The 18,680-nt window shown below is 43.8% G+C and overlaps 1 protein-coding gene across 5 annotated transcripts in view; it reads left to right on the plus strand.

Annotated features, from left to right (window-relative positions):
- The window catches only part of elavl4 (ELAV like neuron-specific RNA binding protein 4), a 75,132-nt gene that overhangs the window by 42,798 nt on the left and 13,654 nt on the right, over positions 1-18,680 (plus strand). For all 5 annotated transcript variants that reach the window (XM_069680337.1, XM_069680339.1, XM_069680340.1 and 2 more), the window contains 2 exons: positions 3,776-3,879; positions 8,184-8,337. In XM_069680337.1, the coding sequence (XP_069536438.1) occupies positions 3,776-3,879; positions 8,184-8,337 (258 nt within the window). The remainder of the gene's footprint in view (positions 1-3,775; positions 3,880-8,183; positions 8,338-18,680) is intronic.

An 18,680-nucleotide genomic window follows, 5' to 3' on the forward strand; every position in this document is an offset into this window, starting at 1 on the left:
TGTCTGCCTGAACTAGCTCGCCGACGTTGCTCATTAGTCCTGACATCTTTAAAAATATTTAAATGTTTTTTAAAACAGCTTTAGAAATATTACAATTTAGCGTCGATTTATGTCAACACATCTTCTCTGTTGTTCCAATAACGTGAAGCAGACGAAGCCTGAGCTGGCGTCATCCTTGCTTTCCAATAAGACAGCATGCTAGGTTAAATGATGCTGAGCCATTTTAAACCGCGTCTAAACTGTGCTTAACCGCGGTGTGTTGAGCCGGAGCAGAGCGGGGCACCGTGATGGTGTGATCCAAATGCAGGCTGCATGCAGGGCTGATCCTGCTGGGGGAGTACTGAGGTGGACAGGGGCAGGTGTTGTGACAGGCTGAAGCCAACCACACTGCCTCCCGTCTCTGCATGCATACTGTAAGATGGAGAAGCATTCACAGTCTCGCTTACATGATCGGATGGGCAGAAAAGATCTCTTGGTTTACATTCACTAAACAGCGTAGGAACTACAAACCCTCCCCTTCCACACACACACACAATGATGCAATCACTGGTTAGCTGCCAGCCGCTCCTCTCTTCACTGTCCTGCTGGGAGGACAGACTTTACTGCTTGTGTTTGTTTGTGTGTGCGTCTGATAGAGTGATTACATGTTTACATGCATGTGCGTGCACATGTGTGTACATCTGTGTGCTGCGTTGGCGTTGCGTCTCCAGGCAGCCGAGCAGTCTGCCGGTGGCTCCCTGCTGCTAGCTCCTCTGTAGCAGGCTGGAAATGGTTGGTTGAATCCCCTCCTGGAGCTTTCCTGATGCTGCAGGCAGATGTCTGCCTCCGTCTCCCCTCCTCTCCCGCTCACCTGGGGCCGGATGCCAGCCAGTGAGCCTCGCTCCCACCCTCTTCCCTCCAGCCCTGGAGGCCCTCAGTCATGCCAAGGAGGGAGTGAAGAAGAGCGCGGGTGATCTGCCAATACCAGCCTCAATGTGTATGTTGCATACGCATTCAATGACAGTGCTTGCACACAAACATACATAAACCTATCATCTACATTAAACAGCTGCTGAACACCACACTCACAAGGCCTGCAGGCCTGCAAAGTTGCAGGACTGTTATCAATCGCTGACTCACATGTCACGTGCAAACTTACTTGTGCACACACACAGACACTTAAAAAAGACACTCAACCTCCACTGTGGCTGCCCCCCTCCCTTCCCGTCACACAGCGGCAGCGTCCATGGCTGCTGGTTTGGCCCCATTTGGCTGCCTGGTCTACTCCACGAGCGCTAAGAGTCTCTGTACCATTAAGCACCAGCCAGCCCTTCTCGACTGCCCTGCATGAGTGCACTTCGCCAGCGCACTTCATTTTCAGCTAACCTCCTGGTAGTCGCGCTTGTCGAACCTCACATTTCTTGTTGAGGATGAGGGAGAGGGGTGAGGAGGGCAATGGGAAAGTGGCAGGCGAGGGTGGGAAAGATGGCGAACACCGGAGAGGAGCGTTTCAAGCAGCAAGCTCTCAGCTGTTGGACCCATCTGGAATCCAGACTCGGTGTAAATTGAACACATAGTTTCAAATTAATGCTGTTAAACATATTTATTTCGGGGGGGAAGTACTTGTCTGCTTACTCTACTGTACTGGGTAATTTAGAATATTGTTTATGGCCCATTTGGGTTTATTGGTAAGCTAGAGCCACATGAATGTTCTCTTTCAAACCATTCAATTAATGACCCGCTTCTTTCTCCTCATTATTCCCCGTCTCTTTTGTGTGTGTACTTTTTTAAATAGAGGAGGCACAAAGCACGACTCTGTGAGTTACATTTAAACTGACAAACTTAACACCTGATGTCAGCTGAGAGTCAGAGGAGGAGGAGAGGGAAGAGAGAGGAGGGTTAGTTATAAATAGCAGAAGTCTCTCCAGAATGGCAGGTTTTTAATTAACAATAGAGAGCGTCTGATAATCCACAGTTAATCCAGAGGAAAAGAGGGAGGAGAGGAGGGAAGGAGAGAAAATCATCAGCTGTTTGATGTTAGGACTACAAGTCCCTCCTGGCCCCTTCCACCGCTCGCTGCTGAGCTGTTCTGCGCTGTGATATCCATAGCCCAAATGTATTTATTTTGTGAAACAGCCATGCTCCATATTTTGTGATTCACTTTGTCTCTGACTAACCGCTGTCTGTTCCCATTAGCGTGAATGTGTGCACGCCGCTCCTCTTAAACTGACTGCGATTCTTTGTGCTTGTGTGTGGCGTTAGTGGATGGAGGCTGTTTGTTGAAAACTAGCCGACTGAAGGCCCTGATGGCTGGAGGCGTCCTCTTAAAGTCCTACGCCTGTTGAAAGGCTTGATCTGTCGGGGAAACACTGGGAGATGTCAGGCCTGCTTCACACTCAAAGGGAGTGTGCTATCTAAGACACTTTGAGCTTGGAGGGAAATGGGGGTGGTATTTTTTTTCTCTCTTTTCACACAGCTGCAAAGACAGTAACAAATATGTTGTTTGTACTAACTGTTATACTACATTTGCTGGGGCATTTCAGGGAGGACTTGGGGTTAATTTATGACACATTAAGTACTCAGTGGTTGACACTTCTATGTAAATACCACAGTAGATTTATTCCCTAAAGTAATAGGGCCAGTTAGCCGATTTGCAACCTCAGTCCTATCATGCTATTATGAGGAGCTAATGCAATTATAGTAGAAAAAAAATGCAATGTTGCTCTGTGCCTTTGGAGGACATGATCCGCTTCTCCAATGGGCCCTGGAAAACCTCCACCAGACTACGTAAAATACGTCATCTGGCAGAGGCCAGGGAGCTCGCTTAACTGCACTTCCTCAATCTAGGATGCCCGCCTCCGATGTCACGTCTCGTTCAAAATCATCAGGTTTGAAATGTAGACTGCAGACCTGAAGATTTTTTAGACGATCCACCGGTATATTCTTGTCGTATTTCAGATTACCGCTCTGAGCCATTGCCTGCAGCGAAACGGTAGTATTTCACTCCAGCGTTTCTCTCGCTGGGCCGTTCCTTTCAGAGGGAGGGGCGCAATGCACGCTGGGTGTTGTAGGAATGTAGAATGGGCGAAATCACAAGCTGCTTGTACAACTTTCTCCACAGCTATGGCGCCAATTTCAAATATTATTGCTTTTATTGATTACAAAGAACACCAGCTTCGACTGACAGTGGCTTTTTCCAGGGTTGGATTGCTCCTTTAAGGGATTTAACCAATTTAACAAGCAACTAATAATGAGTTAAGACACATTCCCTGTTTAATCAGATAATTATTTTGACATGACATATCAGGAAGAGACGTCTCTTTTCTTAAATGGGAACTATTCTAACCTGATCTTATTGAGGAGATAAAATAGGCCCTTTGCCCACTGCAGGAATGTGGCAACAGAGCAGGATTCACATGACACTTGGTTGACAGAAGTCACACCGAGACTCTCGGCGCTCGGGGCAGGAGTCATTGTGATCTTGTCAGTAGTGATGAAGAGATGTTGGAAAGGATTTTCCAGGAAAGATGCATGAGGATGATATCCAGGAGGATGTGTATGGAAACAGCAAGGGCTCGCTGTCGTTTTCAGTTCAAAGGGTCAAACTCTGGTCAACAAATCCTTTTGACATATGACTGAATCGTGTAAACCCAGTGTTCCCCCTCTTGGATTATTTCTTCTGAAGTGTGGATTATGAGTACAAATTAGGGTGTGTTGCTGTTAATCTTAAAAGTATGAAATCATTAAACGGAGATAATATTTTAAAAGCGTTTTTTCCCTCTTTCTCTCGTTTCAGGACAGAGCCTGGGCTACGGCTTCGTCAACTACATCGATCCAAAGGACGCAGAGAAAGCCATCAACACGTTAAATGGACTCAGACTTCAGACCAAAACGATCAAGGTAACTCGCACCACGGGCAGCTAAACATGTCTAATTATAACACACTAAAATAGTTTCCTCTTTATGAGCAAATGAATATTTAAAAAGCATAACTGCACAATATAAAAATGAATCGCTAGATGATGATTAATAAAAGCACAAGTTGTGAATGTCATGCTAGGAAAAGCCTCTTTCTTCTTCCTCAAAGCCCTTTTAGATAGCGATGCTGTTAGCGAACGAGCTGGAGGGCAAAATGGGATTAACATGCATGAGCTTCAGTAATTAAAAAGACCATCTAAATCAAAGAGACACTTTAAGAAGCTTTCCTCTATGGCTGATATGCTAATTACTTTGTAAATGTCAAAACGTACAGGTGAAATTCTGTGTTTAGAGAGAAGGAACACGTCAATCATCGAATGTTTCCAGAAAATAATAGAACGCAATGTTTAAATGGCATGACTAATGTGCGGGCTTGTTGGTGGTTGTCACAGAGGTAAGACAGATGCTGACACTTTGCTGTCCCACCTCCAGACATGTTTAAAAGACTAAAATGTTAACATTACAAGCTGTTTTAACATCAAAATCTTCCCCTGCATCTTGTTTTCTCCTCTCGACCATCTTTAACTATCGTCCCCTCGGCTCTGTGCTAGCTGATATGTTGTGGCTGTTAAGCTGAACAGTAATCTGTTGCTCTGTGGTAATCCCTGGATTCCCCCTTCCTGTCATCGGATCTAATCTAATCTAATCTAATAGCATAAGGATAAGCCAGTCGTTATGAATGGGCAATCCCTGTGAGAATCCCTCCATTCACTAGACAGTGTGGGCCTCCGCTGCCTGACCTGGCCTTGGTTCAGGACCGCATGTCAGCTCTTGTTACAGCAGAACATAGAGAGATAGAGTTAAATATGTGATGGTGTGTGATGTGTTTAATGTGCCAGTATATATTTTGGTTTGTTAGACGTAAGAGTTGTGGTGGTTTTATTTGTGTATGTTTGATGGATCAGTGTGTGTATTTGTGTGCAGAGCTGCACAGTAGAGATTTGCGGGTGGAGCCGCTGTAGCCACTTCCGCTACCCAAAACACACACACTTAACTTACCGAAAAAAAAGCAAAGATCCGGCACGCCGGCGTGTTTAACAGCAGAACAGCTTTTTTGTGTTGGTCTGAAGCAGACGTTCACAGGTATGGAAACTTCAGTGACTGTAGTGATTGTTTTAGTTACGTGTCCTCTCGCCGTTCCTCCTCTGCTCTGCTGATCCGGAACAGATCGGCTGCAGGAGCCGTATTTGACAACAGAGCCGTCAATCATCCTTTTTACAGCATTAAATAACTAATTACAAATTAACTTGTCAGAAAAATGAACACTTGGATGTAAATCAGCATGATAGGAACTAACTATAATGTTTGAGAAACATTTATTTAACATGTATTTTGATTTTATAGTTTGACTCATGTCCCATCTGTTAACATGGAGGAGGTGGGCTTTATGACCTATACTGCAGCCAGTCAGCAGGCAGTGCTAGTAATGTTTTGGCTTCACTCTTAGGAAGCTGTCATGTCATCCATCTTTTTATACAATCTTAGGTCCCAACCGTAGTCAGAACGTAGGAGACTTGTTGTTCTGCTCCAGGGCCGAAGCTGTAGCTAGCTTCGTGGCTAACTCCCACGCCAGCAGCAAGCCAGACCCGGGAGCGCAGCTTGGGTCTTGAGGAGTCTAAGACTTTATTATGCACAACACAACCTAAACTGTACATTAGCTCTGTTCTTTAAACAGCTAGCGATCACACTTTTCTCTGCTTCTCTGCTGCTCCGTTCCCCTTTTCAGCGGGTTAATCAATTACCCTGGACTTAAAATTAGACCCTGGTCTGGATCCTGCTATCGAAAAGCACCTTAAGACCGTAATACTGAACTGATCATCTCAACACCAATGCACCTGAGAAGCGCTGTACGTACCACTACGTACCCAGTATGTGGTTGTTGTATCTGGCAAAAAGTTATTGGGGTGACGTTAGCGTTCGATATAATTCGAACAAATTCAACGTGATATGGAATTCGTTCGAATTCTATTATAATTATATAATTATAATTATATTTATTTATGGAAAGCCCTAAGAGCTCTCACTGAGCATTGAGTACAAGTGTTGAGCTCTGGTCTCTATACATGTGAGTCAGCCAACATGGACACTAAAGCTTTTTCAACATACAGACTGGAAACATAAAAAGGTTGTTTCTGCAGTGTGTAATTCTTGAGCTCTGTCTTGAACGTAGCTTTCTGAGCCCACAGATTTTCACTCTCACACTCTCCTGACACAAGAGGTTGCCTCAAGTCGTCCCTGAGATAAAGGCGGTTTTCGTAATGACAGAAGACAACTCTGCATCTCTGTCTGGCGCTATCGCTCTTTCACACTTCATTTCCTCCCTCCCACTTCCCTCTTTTCCTTGCTTTCTCTCTCCACAACAGACCCAAATCCCCTCAAGGTAGCAAGGTAAATTAAAAGGCAGCACGGTAATTTTAAAATTAAGTTTGGCGCTCTTTCATGTCACACCCTTCCCACTCTCTGCCACTACACTTGTGACGAAACGCTTGGCCAGAGATTCTCATGCTCTCGGGCGACGTGTGTCTCTGTAGTGTGTTTGAGTTGGTTTTGCTGCTGCCGTTTCCTACACCATGACACCTCAGATTTAGTCAGCGATGCTTCTCTCCTACCGAGGCGTGAGGGGAAGCAGCATGCCAAAGGTGAGAGGATCTCACAGTGACATGCATGCACATAATCTCACACACTTTTCCTAACTTTCATAGGCACACACACACAATCCACACATGCACCGCACCACACTTGTACGCAGCACCGCTCACAGCTTGAGGAGGTGTTGATGGATTAGACATCTGGAGTTGGCTGACAAGGAGAAGAAATGAGGGAGAGCTGCACAGAGAAGAAAAGAGGAGCAAAAAAGAAGCAGAATCTGGAAGAGAGAGAAAGGTTTAGTGAGGCAGCACGCAGGAAGGAAGCAGAGGGAAAAGATCCAGGCTGCAGAAAGTCGAGAGACGCTGAGAGGAAGAGGAAAACACAGGAGCTGAGAAGAGATGCCAAAGAGGAAGATGTGTAAAAGAAAAGCGAGACATGGGGAAAGCCAGCTGTTCCCAATCCTATTCTTCCACCGTTAGAGTTCAGCAGGATTTCCATGCTGCTGCTGAAGGATATGACTGCATACCCACCATATTTGCTTGACTTTAACCCTATTTGATGGCTTATGTCTCCACATGTCAGAGGTAATGAAAGTACTGCGAGGGAAAGCTGCTCCTGTCAGCAGCAGTAGTAATGGGATTTACGCAACTTTTGCTCCAGCAAAACTGGGTCTGCGCACGAGTATGCTGGGGACAACGTTGGAGGAGTGAAAGTTCACTTGTAGAGAGCTGAGAGTTACAGCAGCACAGTATCACCAGATGTTCACTTCCTGCCAGATGACAATGTGATTGGCTGGAAAATAGCATTGACAGCTGTGTATGTGCATGCATGTTAATAGACATGTGCGTGTGGATACGTGTTGTACATGTGAGGAAACAAGGAGCATGAATGTAAGTGATTGAGGGAAATTGTGAGAAAGTCTTGCCATCCAAGAGAGTGTTGCATGGGAAGAATGTCATTTATTTTATGTGTGTGTGTTTGTGTCTTTTTGTCAGTTGAATTTACAGCACCCTGTATGTAAGAAAATTCAGACACTCTTTTATCTTTTATAATCATTTTCGTACTACATGCTTAATAAAACTAAACCCTACAAATCCTCTCTTCAGGGTTTGGAAGGCTAAATGGCATTTGGTGCAAAGCTTAAAGACCTTCAGTTATTTAATATAAGGCTCATTGATAATGTTGATTTTAACGCCTGCAGACACAACTTGCAAACTCTCTTTTTTTACTCATCTAACTTGAATAATGACACTTTGCTCCAAGTCCTAATACTATTATTCAGTTCCCCTGGCACTCTGGGCTTTCCTTTCAAAGTAAAACACCTGTGGTTTCTACTCAAGGGAACAAAGTTTCCTCTGCTCCCAACAGCAAACGACTCGAGTGTTATCTCCCCAGTGTTCCAAGCAGCTAAGTCTTTCCTGACAACGCTAATCCCCATGGCAAGGTGTACTGGGAAAATACAGTCACAATTTCCTCCCTCTGGTTCCAATGACCCGATCCCCTACCCATCCAGAACACACATAAACTCCCTGCACCACTCCCACTTCAATCTTGTTTCCATTTAACTCCTTCAGGATGCCTAAGGAGCCCTAATCTATTTATACAAACCCTAAGATGTTGTGTTATTTTTCCCACAGGTGTCATATGCGCGACCCAGCTCAGCCTCCATCCGTGATGCCAACTTGTATGTGAGCGGCCTGCCTAAGACTATGACTCAGAAGGAGCTGGAGCAGCTCTTCTCCCAGTACGGACGCATCATCACCTCCCGCATCCTCGTCGACCAGGTCACAGGTATCCATGGGGCAGCACCTCCTCTCTTTTCACGCTTTCATACAGACACATGGAATCAGCCAGACACACATATGGATTCTTAAAAAACGTCCATCTTTATCAATAGATTCTGCGTGCTACGCTCAACTGCATTATTGCATCATTATCATAAATCAAGGGTCAGATAAATACGGCTCCGTCTGAGGGCGCCGTGCTAAACACGCTGATTACATGAGACTCACTAGCTGTGAAATATACATGCTCAATTACACATTCCACTACATCCAAAACACAGGAATGAATCACATCAGCCCATTGTGCTGCAGAAGAACCCCTCCAGCGTGTCTCTTAGATCCATTTCAGGGGTTGTGTGTGTGCCTACAGGCTGCAACCTGCTCCAGTGTTATGTGCAATGTGTACTGATGAAGCAGAAAGGGAGCAGCATGCTGTAAGCCACACTCATTTGCCTAAGCAGAATAAATCACTGCTGGCGCTGAAGTGCACGCCTGTCTGTACACACTGAGCAGACGAGGAGAGCAGGAGAGAGAGGGGCGAGAGCAGAGGAAAGGAAAACAAAGAAGAGGAGAAAAGAGAAGGGGGGAGTGTAGATGAGGGGTGAGGGAGGCAGAGGAAATGGAAAGAAAAGGGGGGAAGGAGAGGAGGTGACAGGAGAGCTTGGGAGAACAAGAAAAGAAAGGGCCATTTCTACAGTCATCAACACGCATTTAGATTAAGTTGCCACATCTCCTGCCAATCGTTTCTTACTAACAGACCTGTCATCGTGCTTCTTACACTCAGTAGAGACCCAACAAATCAACACTGTCACGCAACGTACATCAAGACCGCAGAAAACATCTGTTCAACCACAGCCATATGCACGTCTCTGATTTTACTGTCCTTGCTATGGACACATGCAGTGAACAAAACACAAACAGGTGGTAATCGTCACAGGAAGGGAAGATTTTGTCACATTCATCATGTGTTCATTCTCGACAGTTTTAAAGTTGAGGGTTCTCAAAAGCATGTCCAGATGAAGCTAAGCAGCACCAGTTTATTCCAATCATTGTCAATAATATGAACACTGGTGTTTCTTTTCGCATCCTGCGATCTAAAGCAGTGAGTCATGGGTTCAATATTCACTCATTTTTGCCTTAAATAGCAATAGACCATACAAATTCTGATGCCACCTTCAAGCCAAAATACACTTAACTAACAATAGTGCAGCGTATCTGTTGTATAACTCGCAGCAGTTTCATGTTTTTGGCTCATTTTTGCTTGTTGTCTTTGCCCAACAACAATAGTATTAAAACAAGGGAGAGTTAATTACGTAGGTCGACTAACCTGTGTTGTTAAGAGAGGCTGTAAGCAGAGCTGGGCTAGTTAAAGCTAGTGTTAACAATAAAGGGATTAAATCATCCTTTGATTAGGACACTGCTAGTTCAAACTGTGATATTAAAATAGAAACAGAAACTATATTATGTGCCATATTATTTGGCTTTATTTTTGATATATTTTAAACGATTTCTTGTGTGATTTTTTTACCAGATCACAGCATTTTTCCCCACATTGATATGATTTCTGATACAGTGCAGTGATTCATCAATGAAAAACATGCACAAAAAAAAAGTATTTTAAAGGGGGGGTATAATGCTAATTTCAAGCTTAATATTTCACTCTGTGATACCTGTGGAGTAGCTTAGCATAAATTACAGTTAAAAAAAACGCATAATTTTTCTCACACTGGTGCTCTGTGCAGGCCCTCATACAGCCTCTGTCAGCTCTGTCTCTTTAAGAAACCCTGCCCCTACGAGCCCACTTTCTTCTGATTGGCCAGCTCTCTGAAGCCTGCTGAGGCCGCACTTTGTGACGTCACAAAGTGCAGCATGTAAAAAAAACTGTGTGAAACCTGGCGTTCACAGCAGCCTGCAGACTGAGCTGAGATGCCTGGGATTACTCCAACATACTTTTGCCTAAAGATTTTAAACTTCACCCACGTTAAGTCCAGACATCCAACATTGTAACATTATATACATGTCTTAAATGTGAAACAGCATGATACCCCCTCTTTACGTTGCAAACCAAATCCAGCTTCATTCATTTGTTTGTGCTACCGTAGTGTTATCTGATGATTGCTGGTTTTAGTACAGCAGCTACAAGTGAATAGAAAAGCGTTCAGCAAAATAACAATATTTCGTACTACAGTGTTTCTGTTGTAGCATGCAGACGGCAGATTTATCACTGGTCAGTAAACTTTTTTACACATAGAACTGAAGGTGTTTAAGAACTGTGACCCTGCTAGCACCCTCAGCCACGGTAATTGCTGTCCTCACCATCACCCTGCCTACTGTACACGCTGAAATACTGAAATACATTCCCTCTTATATGCACACTCAAACACGGACTGGAATGATAATAATGTGAGAGAGAGAAATGTTCTGCAAGGTGTCTCCAAAGGGATAAGGATCAGCAGGAGAAATGTTAATGATTAATTAGATGTTAGAGTTGCTGGTGATTAAAAACATGGAGGCCTTTAGAGCGGCCCTGAGAATAGTATGCTGGCATCATTGACTCATCTATTTCTTCTCTCGGTTACTGTACGAGCGCACGCACACACACACCCACACACTCGCTGCCATTAAGAGAGAAATGGGCTGCAAATTAAAACTCTCCGGTGACTGCCAAAAATGTAAGCACTGAACAAGGAAGGAGAGCGAGAGAAAGACGGAGGAAAAGGGAGGCACGGGCAGGGTTGTGGTGTATCAGGCTGATCCAAAAGGTGGTGCACTGTCAAGGATGTCTGACTGTCGATATTATTTAATGAAAAAAGTCCCTCTAGAAGAAGAAAACGTCCTCTTTGTTACAGCACAGCTTATTTTTTGCGTCGCTGTATGTTGTTGATCTGACACTATTATCATGTGGTGCCTTGAAGACGACTCTCAGGTCATCAGTGACTCACAGGTATCCTCATATTTATTGAATTAGGGACCTAATCAGTGTTTGAAATCACCCAGTGATTCATTGTTTCCACTGACCAAGCGGCTGATTGGAGACGCACTCCTCAGAAATAGATTAGGCTGTGAGGAGGAGTGATGCACACAAAGCAATACATAGCAACAGCAAGGCTACATAGCTGTTGAAGTGACGGATGTTCTCCAGTGACCACTGGCAGATGGGCTGACGATCCCCATCTCCTCCTCTGCTAAATTGGGAACATGGAGTCTATTCTCTAAGTGACCTCCTCATCAGCAGGATGCACCCTGCAGTCACTCTTCAGCTCATAAAGACAACAAGGACCTTTGAAAACATCACAGTTAGCATCACAGGCAGACAGAGGCGGCTGAAAAAAATACCACTAAGCTGCCAAATTGCCCCAGAGACTGTGGGAGCGAACATCGCATTCACAAGGATCTCTCTCCATGTCTTCCTCTTCCCCCTCGCTCTCCTCTCTGTCTATCGATTTCTTCTGAATGGATAAGCATATTTAGTCTCTTTACCAGTGCAAATAGTGCAGGCTGGATCCTCCGTCCTTACTTTGTTTCACCCTTCAGTAAAGGCGGGCAGGCCGTGCTCTTGTGCTCTAACAGCTGGTTTAAATTCAAACAGATATGATATCAGAGACAACTTTGGATCAATAGTCGGCTATTTCTAGTTCCCCGTCGTTGACCTGCGCACGAGCAGATGTCAATGCTTACCTGATCAATGGCTGCAAATAGAATCGTTCAACATCCGTGGCCTCTGCAAACTCTGATGTGAAACTAAATTGCTGCTCAGTGTGTGCGAGGATTGGCTGTGAAAAGGCCGATGCTGAGTTCAATTCATGTGGGATGGAAGGAAGCAATGGGAATGATTCCCATGGTAACAAGTCGCAAGCGCTCATGGCATCATACAACTAAAGATAGTGATTGCCAGTGTTACTTTTAACAAGTGTGTTCTGCGCACTGAATGAACAGTTATTTGGCATTGAGCTACGTTTGTATGTTCCAGATACAGAAAGCATTAAATGAAAGCAGATTTACCTTGAGATGTTGCTGATATGAGGCGTCCATGTTTGAAAGCTTTTCAGACTCTGTGTTATTATTTATTGCCAGGTTGTATTCTGGATATTATCATCAAAAAAACCTCAGACCTGCTCCACCAATACAAGAAACACTACATTGTTTGTTCAGTTCAGTGCTGCATTACCAACACGCTGCCTGAAGCACACGATGTGCCTTTTAAAGTTGAGATTATGTTTATGGAGGTATTAAAAGTCTGGTCATGTCGTGTTTGCTCGCACATTTTTATTTGGGCTCACTGATCAACACAGGAACTGTTACTGACTCTGCTGCAGGCTATAAAAGCGTGATTATGTTTACATGCAACAATAATGGCACTTCTGCCAAAACTGTCTGAAGATTACTTTCTTTGTGACTCACCCCTGTAAGATATTAGCAAAGAAATTGGAGTTATAACTGCAACACCACTTTGGTCTGATAACTTGGGCAGGAAGCCAAAAAGCACACAGCTGTTGTCCCTTGTAGTTTGGTATTTTTAGATGAAAGAATGAGAAGCGGTGCAAGAGAGACGTGAGCAGATTGGAGAGAGTCTGAAGTGTCCCCAGGAAAACCGCTTATATGTGCACAGGTGCATAGATTCTTTTTTTTACATGATTCTGCAGCAGCTTTATGCTTGTTACATGACTTACTGAATATACAATGTATGCATTATGTTGCATACAAAGTTTGTGCTTGTTGTGGCTTTTTTTCTTGTTAGAAACAGCAAAGTGGACGTCCTTGTCGGTCCTGCTTCTTCTAGATGCTTGTAGATGTGAATCAAGTGAAGGGAAAGCTTTTATGATTTCTAACACTCATTTAATAATCTGCAGTGCAGGCAGCTCCAATGACACTCTCTCCATAGTTACATTATTCTTTATATTTTGGTTAGGGCTGCACGATATATATCGTTAACAATTTCAGTTGCAATAGTCAATAGTGCGATAGTGTCGCTCGGTGCAAAACGAAAACTCGCCAGTATCTGGTTTCCCATCACTAACCTACAGAAAAACTCTCTGTTATCACATCAGCACAGCTTTTCACAAGAGCACAGAGCGAACTGACCGCTGAGCTGCAGAGTCTTTCCATCACCTGCCTGTAAACTGTAAACAAGCATGTGACACTGCTGCCATCACAGGTCATGTAATGCTCCGTTGTGCGAGGTGGCTTATAAGTGAGAGTATTCCTGTTATCAACGGCACCTCGTCCATGGCTACATAAACAGACCATTCACGGAGCGGACGTGTCGCGGAGTGTTTACTTATAGCAGCTACACATGCAGCATTCACACGGCGTGAAGTTGTGTGTGCCAACAGGAAGTAGTATACTTTAAGCTTTCGTTTGAAAAGTTACTATCGCTGGGCTGATCACGGTAATGAAATATACATTTGAATATCAGCTTTCACAAGGCTGTCATAAGAAAATAGACTTAAAAGTCCAAAAAATAACAAGTATGATTGTTAATCGTTTGTATGGACATGAAAACACACTGCATTAATCTGGCATAATTTCCTTATTTTTTTAAATTACGATAAATATCGCAGAACAAAGTTATCACAATGTGAGTTTTTTGGTGATTATTTATTGGAATTTATAGCTGCACATTTTGGTCAATTTGTTGCACAATCTTCTGGGTACAAAGTACCAAAACAGGATTAATATTAAGTTACGGCAAGTGCCACCTCATTGTGCTCCGTGTGCTTGTCTTTCCACTGCCATAAAAATGGAGGCCTAGAAGAGTCCTCACAAACTCGCACGGCTCTCCGGTTCAGTTTCCAGCTTCTTCTTGTATTCAGACCATTCGTGTTTGCACTATTTTCTCTCAGAGGAATTACCCTTCCCCTGCTCACTTGGTGCATTCTCTCCTCTCTTGACTTGAATAATGGATGTTCTCCTTCAGACTGACACCACACTGAATCCCTGTTCTCTGTCTGTTCGGTTGCAGAGAACAGAACGGTCAAGGTAATACGAGCAGAGAGGTGCATCCTCAAGGTGGGATAACTGCAGCCTTGACTCGCACTACCGTCTCCCTGCCCAACCACCCCCACCCCCCTGCCCCCCACATAATCTTTAGAGTGCACACACAGACACACGTGCACGCACAACCCTTATACAGACATGCACATCAATACATGCGCGCACACACAAGTCAGACAGATGGTGGGAGCTCTGCTCTGACAAAGGCTAAAGCACAGGGCACCTCCACTGTTCAAAGTCCCTTCGTCTCTCCTCGTGCTGCTTTTTTAAACGCCATCTGTACCCATGCAAACTAACGCTGCTTAAAACAAGGACACTGCTTTTTTTCTCTCCCTGTAATTAAAAGACAGCAGGAAGTGGGTTTGTTTCTGCCTCTGCCATATTCTAAATCTTTTGGAAAGGCAAGTCTAATCATTTGATACGGTTGGCGCAGTATAGCTGCTTAAGTTAAAGATAAAAGGATGGGACATGGCGTAGCGGAGCACCTGAAAACATTTTAAGATTTCGCTTATGTATGCGTGCATCAGGGCATGTGTATACCTCAAAAGCAAGTGCGTGTCTTTCATAACCCAGCAGCCAGGTTCCACCCTCCTCTCTCCCGCTCTCTCAGAGGAGCAGTCATTTCTCTCCGTCAGTCAGTCAGTGTTTGGGGAAATGATAGTGCGTTTCAGAGAAAGAGCGGCTTTGTTTGGGCAGGAGCGAGCAAGAATAGCACTGTTTCCTTTCATCATCATCCTTTTACTGTCACCTCCTAACATTCTCCTCTATCACCTTCTCTCCTTTTGTCCTTTCCTTCCCTCACTCCTCACTCCCCTCTCTCTCCTTTTTCCTCCTATTCATTCCTGCTTTAACCATCCCCACCCCCCAGCACTCTCTCTCTCTCCCCCTCGCCCCCCCCTCCCAACCTTTCTCTCCCTCTGTTTCCCCCTCCCCAGAATGAGCTAGCGTGTTATTAGTAAGGCAGCCAATGTGCCTGTCGGTGTGTGTTAGAGAGAGATAAGCACAGGTAGAGAGAGTTACATAAGCCTCTGTTGATTACTGTGGAGGAGAGGGAGAGCGGAGAAAGAGAGTGAGAAGAAGGAGAGAGAGAGAGAGAGTGAGAAAGACAAATTGCTGTACCTTAGTAAGTACATTGTGCTCTAATGTTGCCTGTATGGCTGGCTGGCCGTTGATAAGTAGCCGAGGCTTCTGGGGCTGGTTGAAAGGACAGTCATTAGGTTGGACTCCTAAGACTGGCAGCTTGCTTCATAGATTTCAAGTTTGTTTTTGTTATAATGTTAAAGTGGTAATATGGTACGGCAGGGAATGAAAAACAGCTCAATACACTTTGAGTGTTTTGTGGATTCATGGAGCAGATCTTTCATTGAAAGCTGGTGAATTCTTTGGGATAGTTTGTCTCTTAGATACTACCTCATGTAAATGAACCCATCTTTAACATTTTTACATTTTTTTATCATATTATTTCAGCAACCTTTGCACTCCTCAGTATTGCACTATTGTCTCTCGTATCATGTTAGTTTAATGTTTAATGTTTAATGCTTGTATATAGAGAGCGAAGTTAAACCGGAGTCACATTCCTGGTATGTGTACATACCTAGCCACTAAAGCTGATTCTGATTCTTCTTATATTTAAGGACAAGGTTGGTGATATTCTATATTGAGTGTTGCCCAGATGGCCAAACCCTGATATAACTCATTTTTTGTAGTCTGAAGAAGATTGGCCCTAAAGTTTATTTTGAGTCAATCAGAAAACACCATTCTGCTGCTGTAAATGTCCTTATCTCACAACCAAACAAACCTGTTTAAGATAAGATAATTCTTTATTGATCCTCACAGGGGACATTCGGGTGTTGCAACAGCACAAGACAAAGTGGCAAGAAGGTAAATACAAATAGAAATAAGAATAGATAGAATAAATACAATGAAATAAGAGGTGTATACAACTGGTAGACAAAAGTGACAATCTAAAGAGACAGCTATGGCATATGCATCCACAGCTGAAAATAGTGCCCAACAATTGCAACATTATCATGTGTTATGTTTGGTTCTTAAACTGATAATAAAAAATAAACAAAGATAAAATAAGAGTTCATGCAAACATCTGCTCTGTCATATATACCAGTATTTATGTTCTAAATCCAGACTGCTCAAGTCTGCACTTGATACATGGTGATAATCACACATGAATGCATGCGCACGTACACACACACACACACATAATGTAGGAAAAATTATGGGTGTTGGGGTCAACTACCACCTCACCTCTCTCACCTCCGTACAGGGCTACCGGACAAACTCAAGGACGAGAGCAGCTGGTGCACACTTAAATGAGAAAATGTCCACACATGGAGATATTTAATCTCTGGCACACAAACACACACACACACACACACACACAGTATATACACGACCTCTGCATTGGTCACAGTGACCATGATTGCAAATGACCATGGACATCTCTACTCCTCTTTTCACACTTCATTCTCAACAGCACCTCTTCAAGTCATCACTTAAGTATGTGTGTGCGTGTGTGTATTTGCATGTGTGTGTTTGTGCCGTGCCTTCATCTGTATGCCAAGCGTTTGTCCAGGGGCCCTCCAGCCAGAACCAGCTTAGGAACAGCTCAAGGCCAAACAAGTGCGAGGATTAAAGGACAAATACGGTCCTCTCTTCTCCTCTCTTGTCTCGGCGGAAGAAGTGAATGAGCAATGCTCTCTCCTCTTCCTTAACCACCGCTGAGGTGCCCTTGAGCAAGGATCTTGGAGCCGCTAAGTGCCTTGTAGCGGTAACTGTTGTGAAATTGGCCAGATTGCTGTAATCAAGGTGAAGCATGGTGTTGGATGAGCTCTGATGCTTGGTTTATTTTAAAATCTGAGTCACAATTTCCAGCTCGAAAACAATCCAGTCCCCCCAAAGACACGGCAGTGACCCACATTTTACCTCACATGCATGACAACTACAGTGATAAATGCAGAAAAGTGCATGAACAGCGTTACTTGTTGTTTGCACTGTGTAGATCCCATTAGGATTGTTATTTTTCTGCTTCTGACAAGCTAATTAAAATGTACAGGTACAGAGTTGGCACAAGAGGAAGGACTGAGGGGGAGATTTGAAAGCCTATCAGGGGAGAGGGAGTCAGAAAGGTAAAAAATGAGAACAAAAAGGAATAATTTACAGTGAATCGGCGTTAATGAGATCATCCAACAGGCAGAAGGGAAATGCCGTGGTTCGGGTTCAGGCAGAGTGTGTGTGTGTGTGTGGTCAGTTAAAACTGCCTTATTTTTCAGTTGCAAAGCCAAAACCTTTTTGATGACACACCTAACAAAACTTTTAACTGAAAAATGAAGAGTCGTCACATGGGTTTTATGCCCCTTACTGCACCCAAAAGTTGTTTACTGCTGCAGGAGGACTGCGATCAGCACAGTTTAGAGTAAATGAGGCCCTTTTGCAACGTTGACAGCTAAGAAAAGACATCCAGTATTTGAAAGAGGCGAGGAAATTGCAGAGAAAGTGCAAATGAGCTACTTAGTCCCTCTAAGTGAGGAAAACAGCAAAAATGCAGTGTTTGCACTGCGAATAGTATTTCTGAAGTCTGACTTTTAGCCAGATTTGTGTATTACATAACTGTTAAATCTAATCTAACAATCTTAAACACAGTATAAATATTTATAGATTCTTTGAAAGACAAGACGCTTGACCTGAAATCCCCTTACGTTTAAATAAAACACTGGACTTATAATGAGACAGAAGACATTTTTTAATAATGATTGGCTTTCAAAGAGCAGCTCTTTGTTCATAGCCTGTCTGCAAAGTAAATAACCTTGTGCTGCCTGCGTCCTGCAGAGAGAAAGAGAACAAAAGGGAGGAGTGAATCGGTCAAGGTGTTTCTCCGAATAAGAATTCAAGGGAGCGAGCAGCACGAGACGAGCCAACAGGAAGTATAAAAAAGAAATGGGGAGAGGGATGGCATGTACAAAAATGTGGAATAACAATAAGGAGGGTTTTTATGTGTGAGAAAGAGAGTGCACACAATAATGCTCAAACACAAAATTCCCCTCTTTCTCGCTGCCTCTCTTTTATTCAGTCTCAGTCACACAGACATGCTTGTGTGCACACACAGTATTATGTAAATAGTCTCTTCGGCAGAGTGCTGCTGTCACTGAGCGAGCATCCTCTGGGCCATCTAGGCAGCCTCATTAAAACAAGGCACAGCATCCATTAATAGATACCAGTGCGCACGTACACACACACACACACACACACAAACACACACGTGTGTATATAAAAACAGTCAGTAACGCACACAGTCACAGACACCAATAAAGGACCTCCCAGGAAGCACATCTCTAAATGTTT

This window comes from Semicossyphus pulcher, unplaced genomic scaffold, assembly GCF_022749685.1.
Source record: "Semicossyphus pulcher isolate SPU_LCO1_2020_fin unplaced genomic scaffold, fSemPul1.0.p SCAF_4, whole genome shotgun sequence".
In the NCBI taxonomy this organism is placed as follows: Eukaryota; Metazoa; Chordata; class Actinopteri; order Labriformes; family Labridae; genus Semicossyphus; species Semicossyphus pulcher.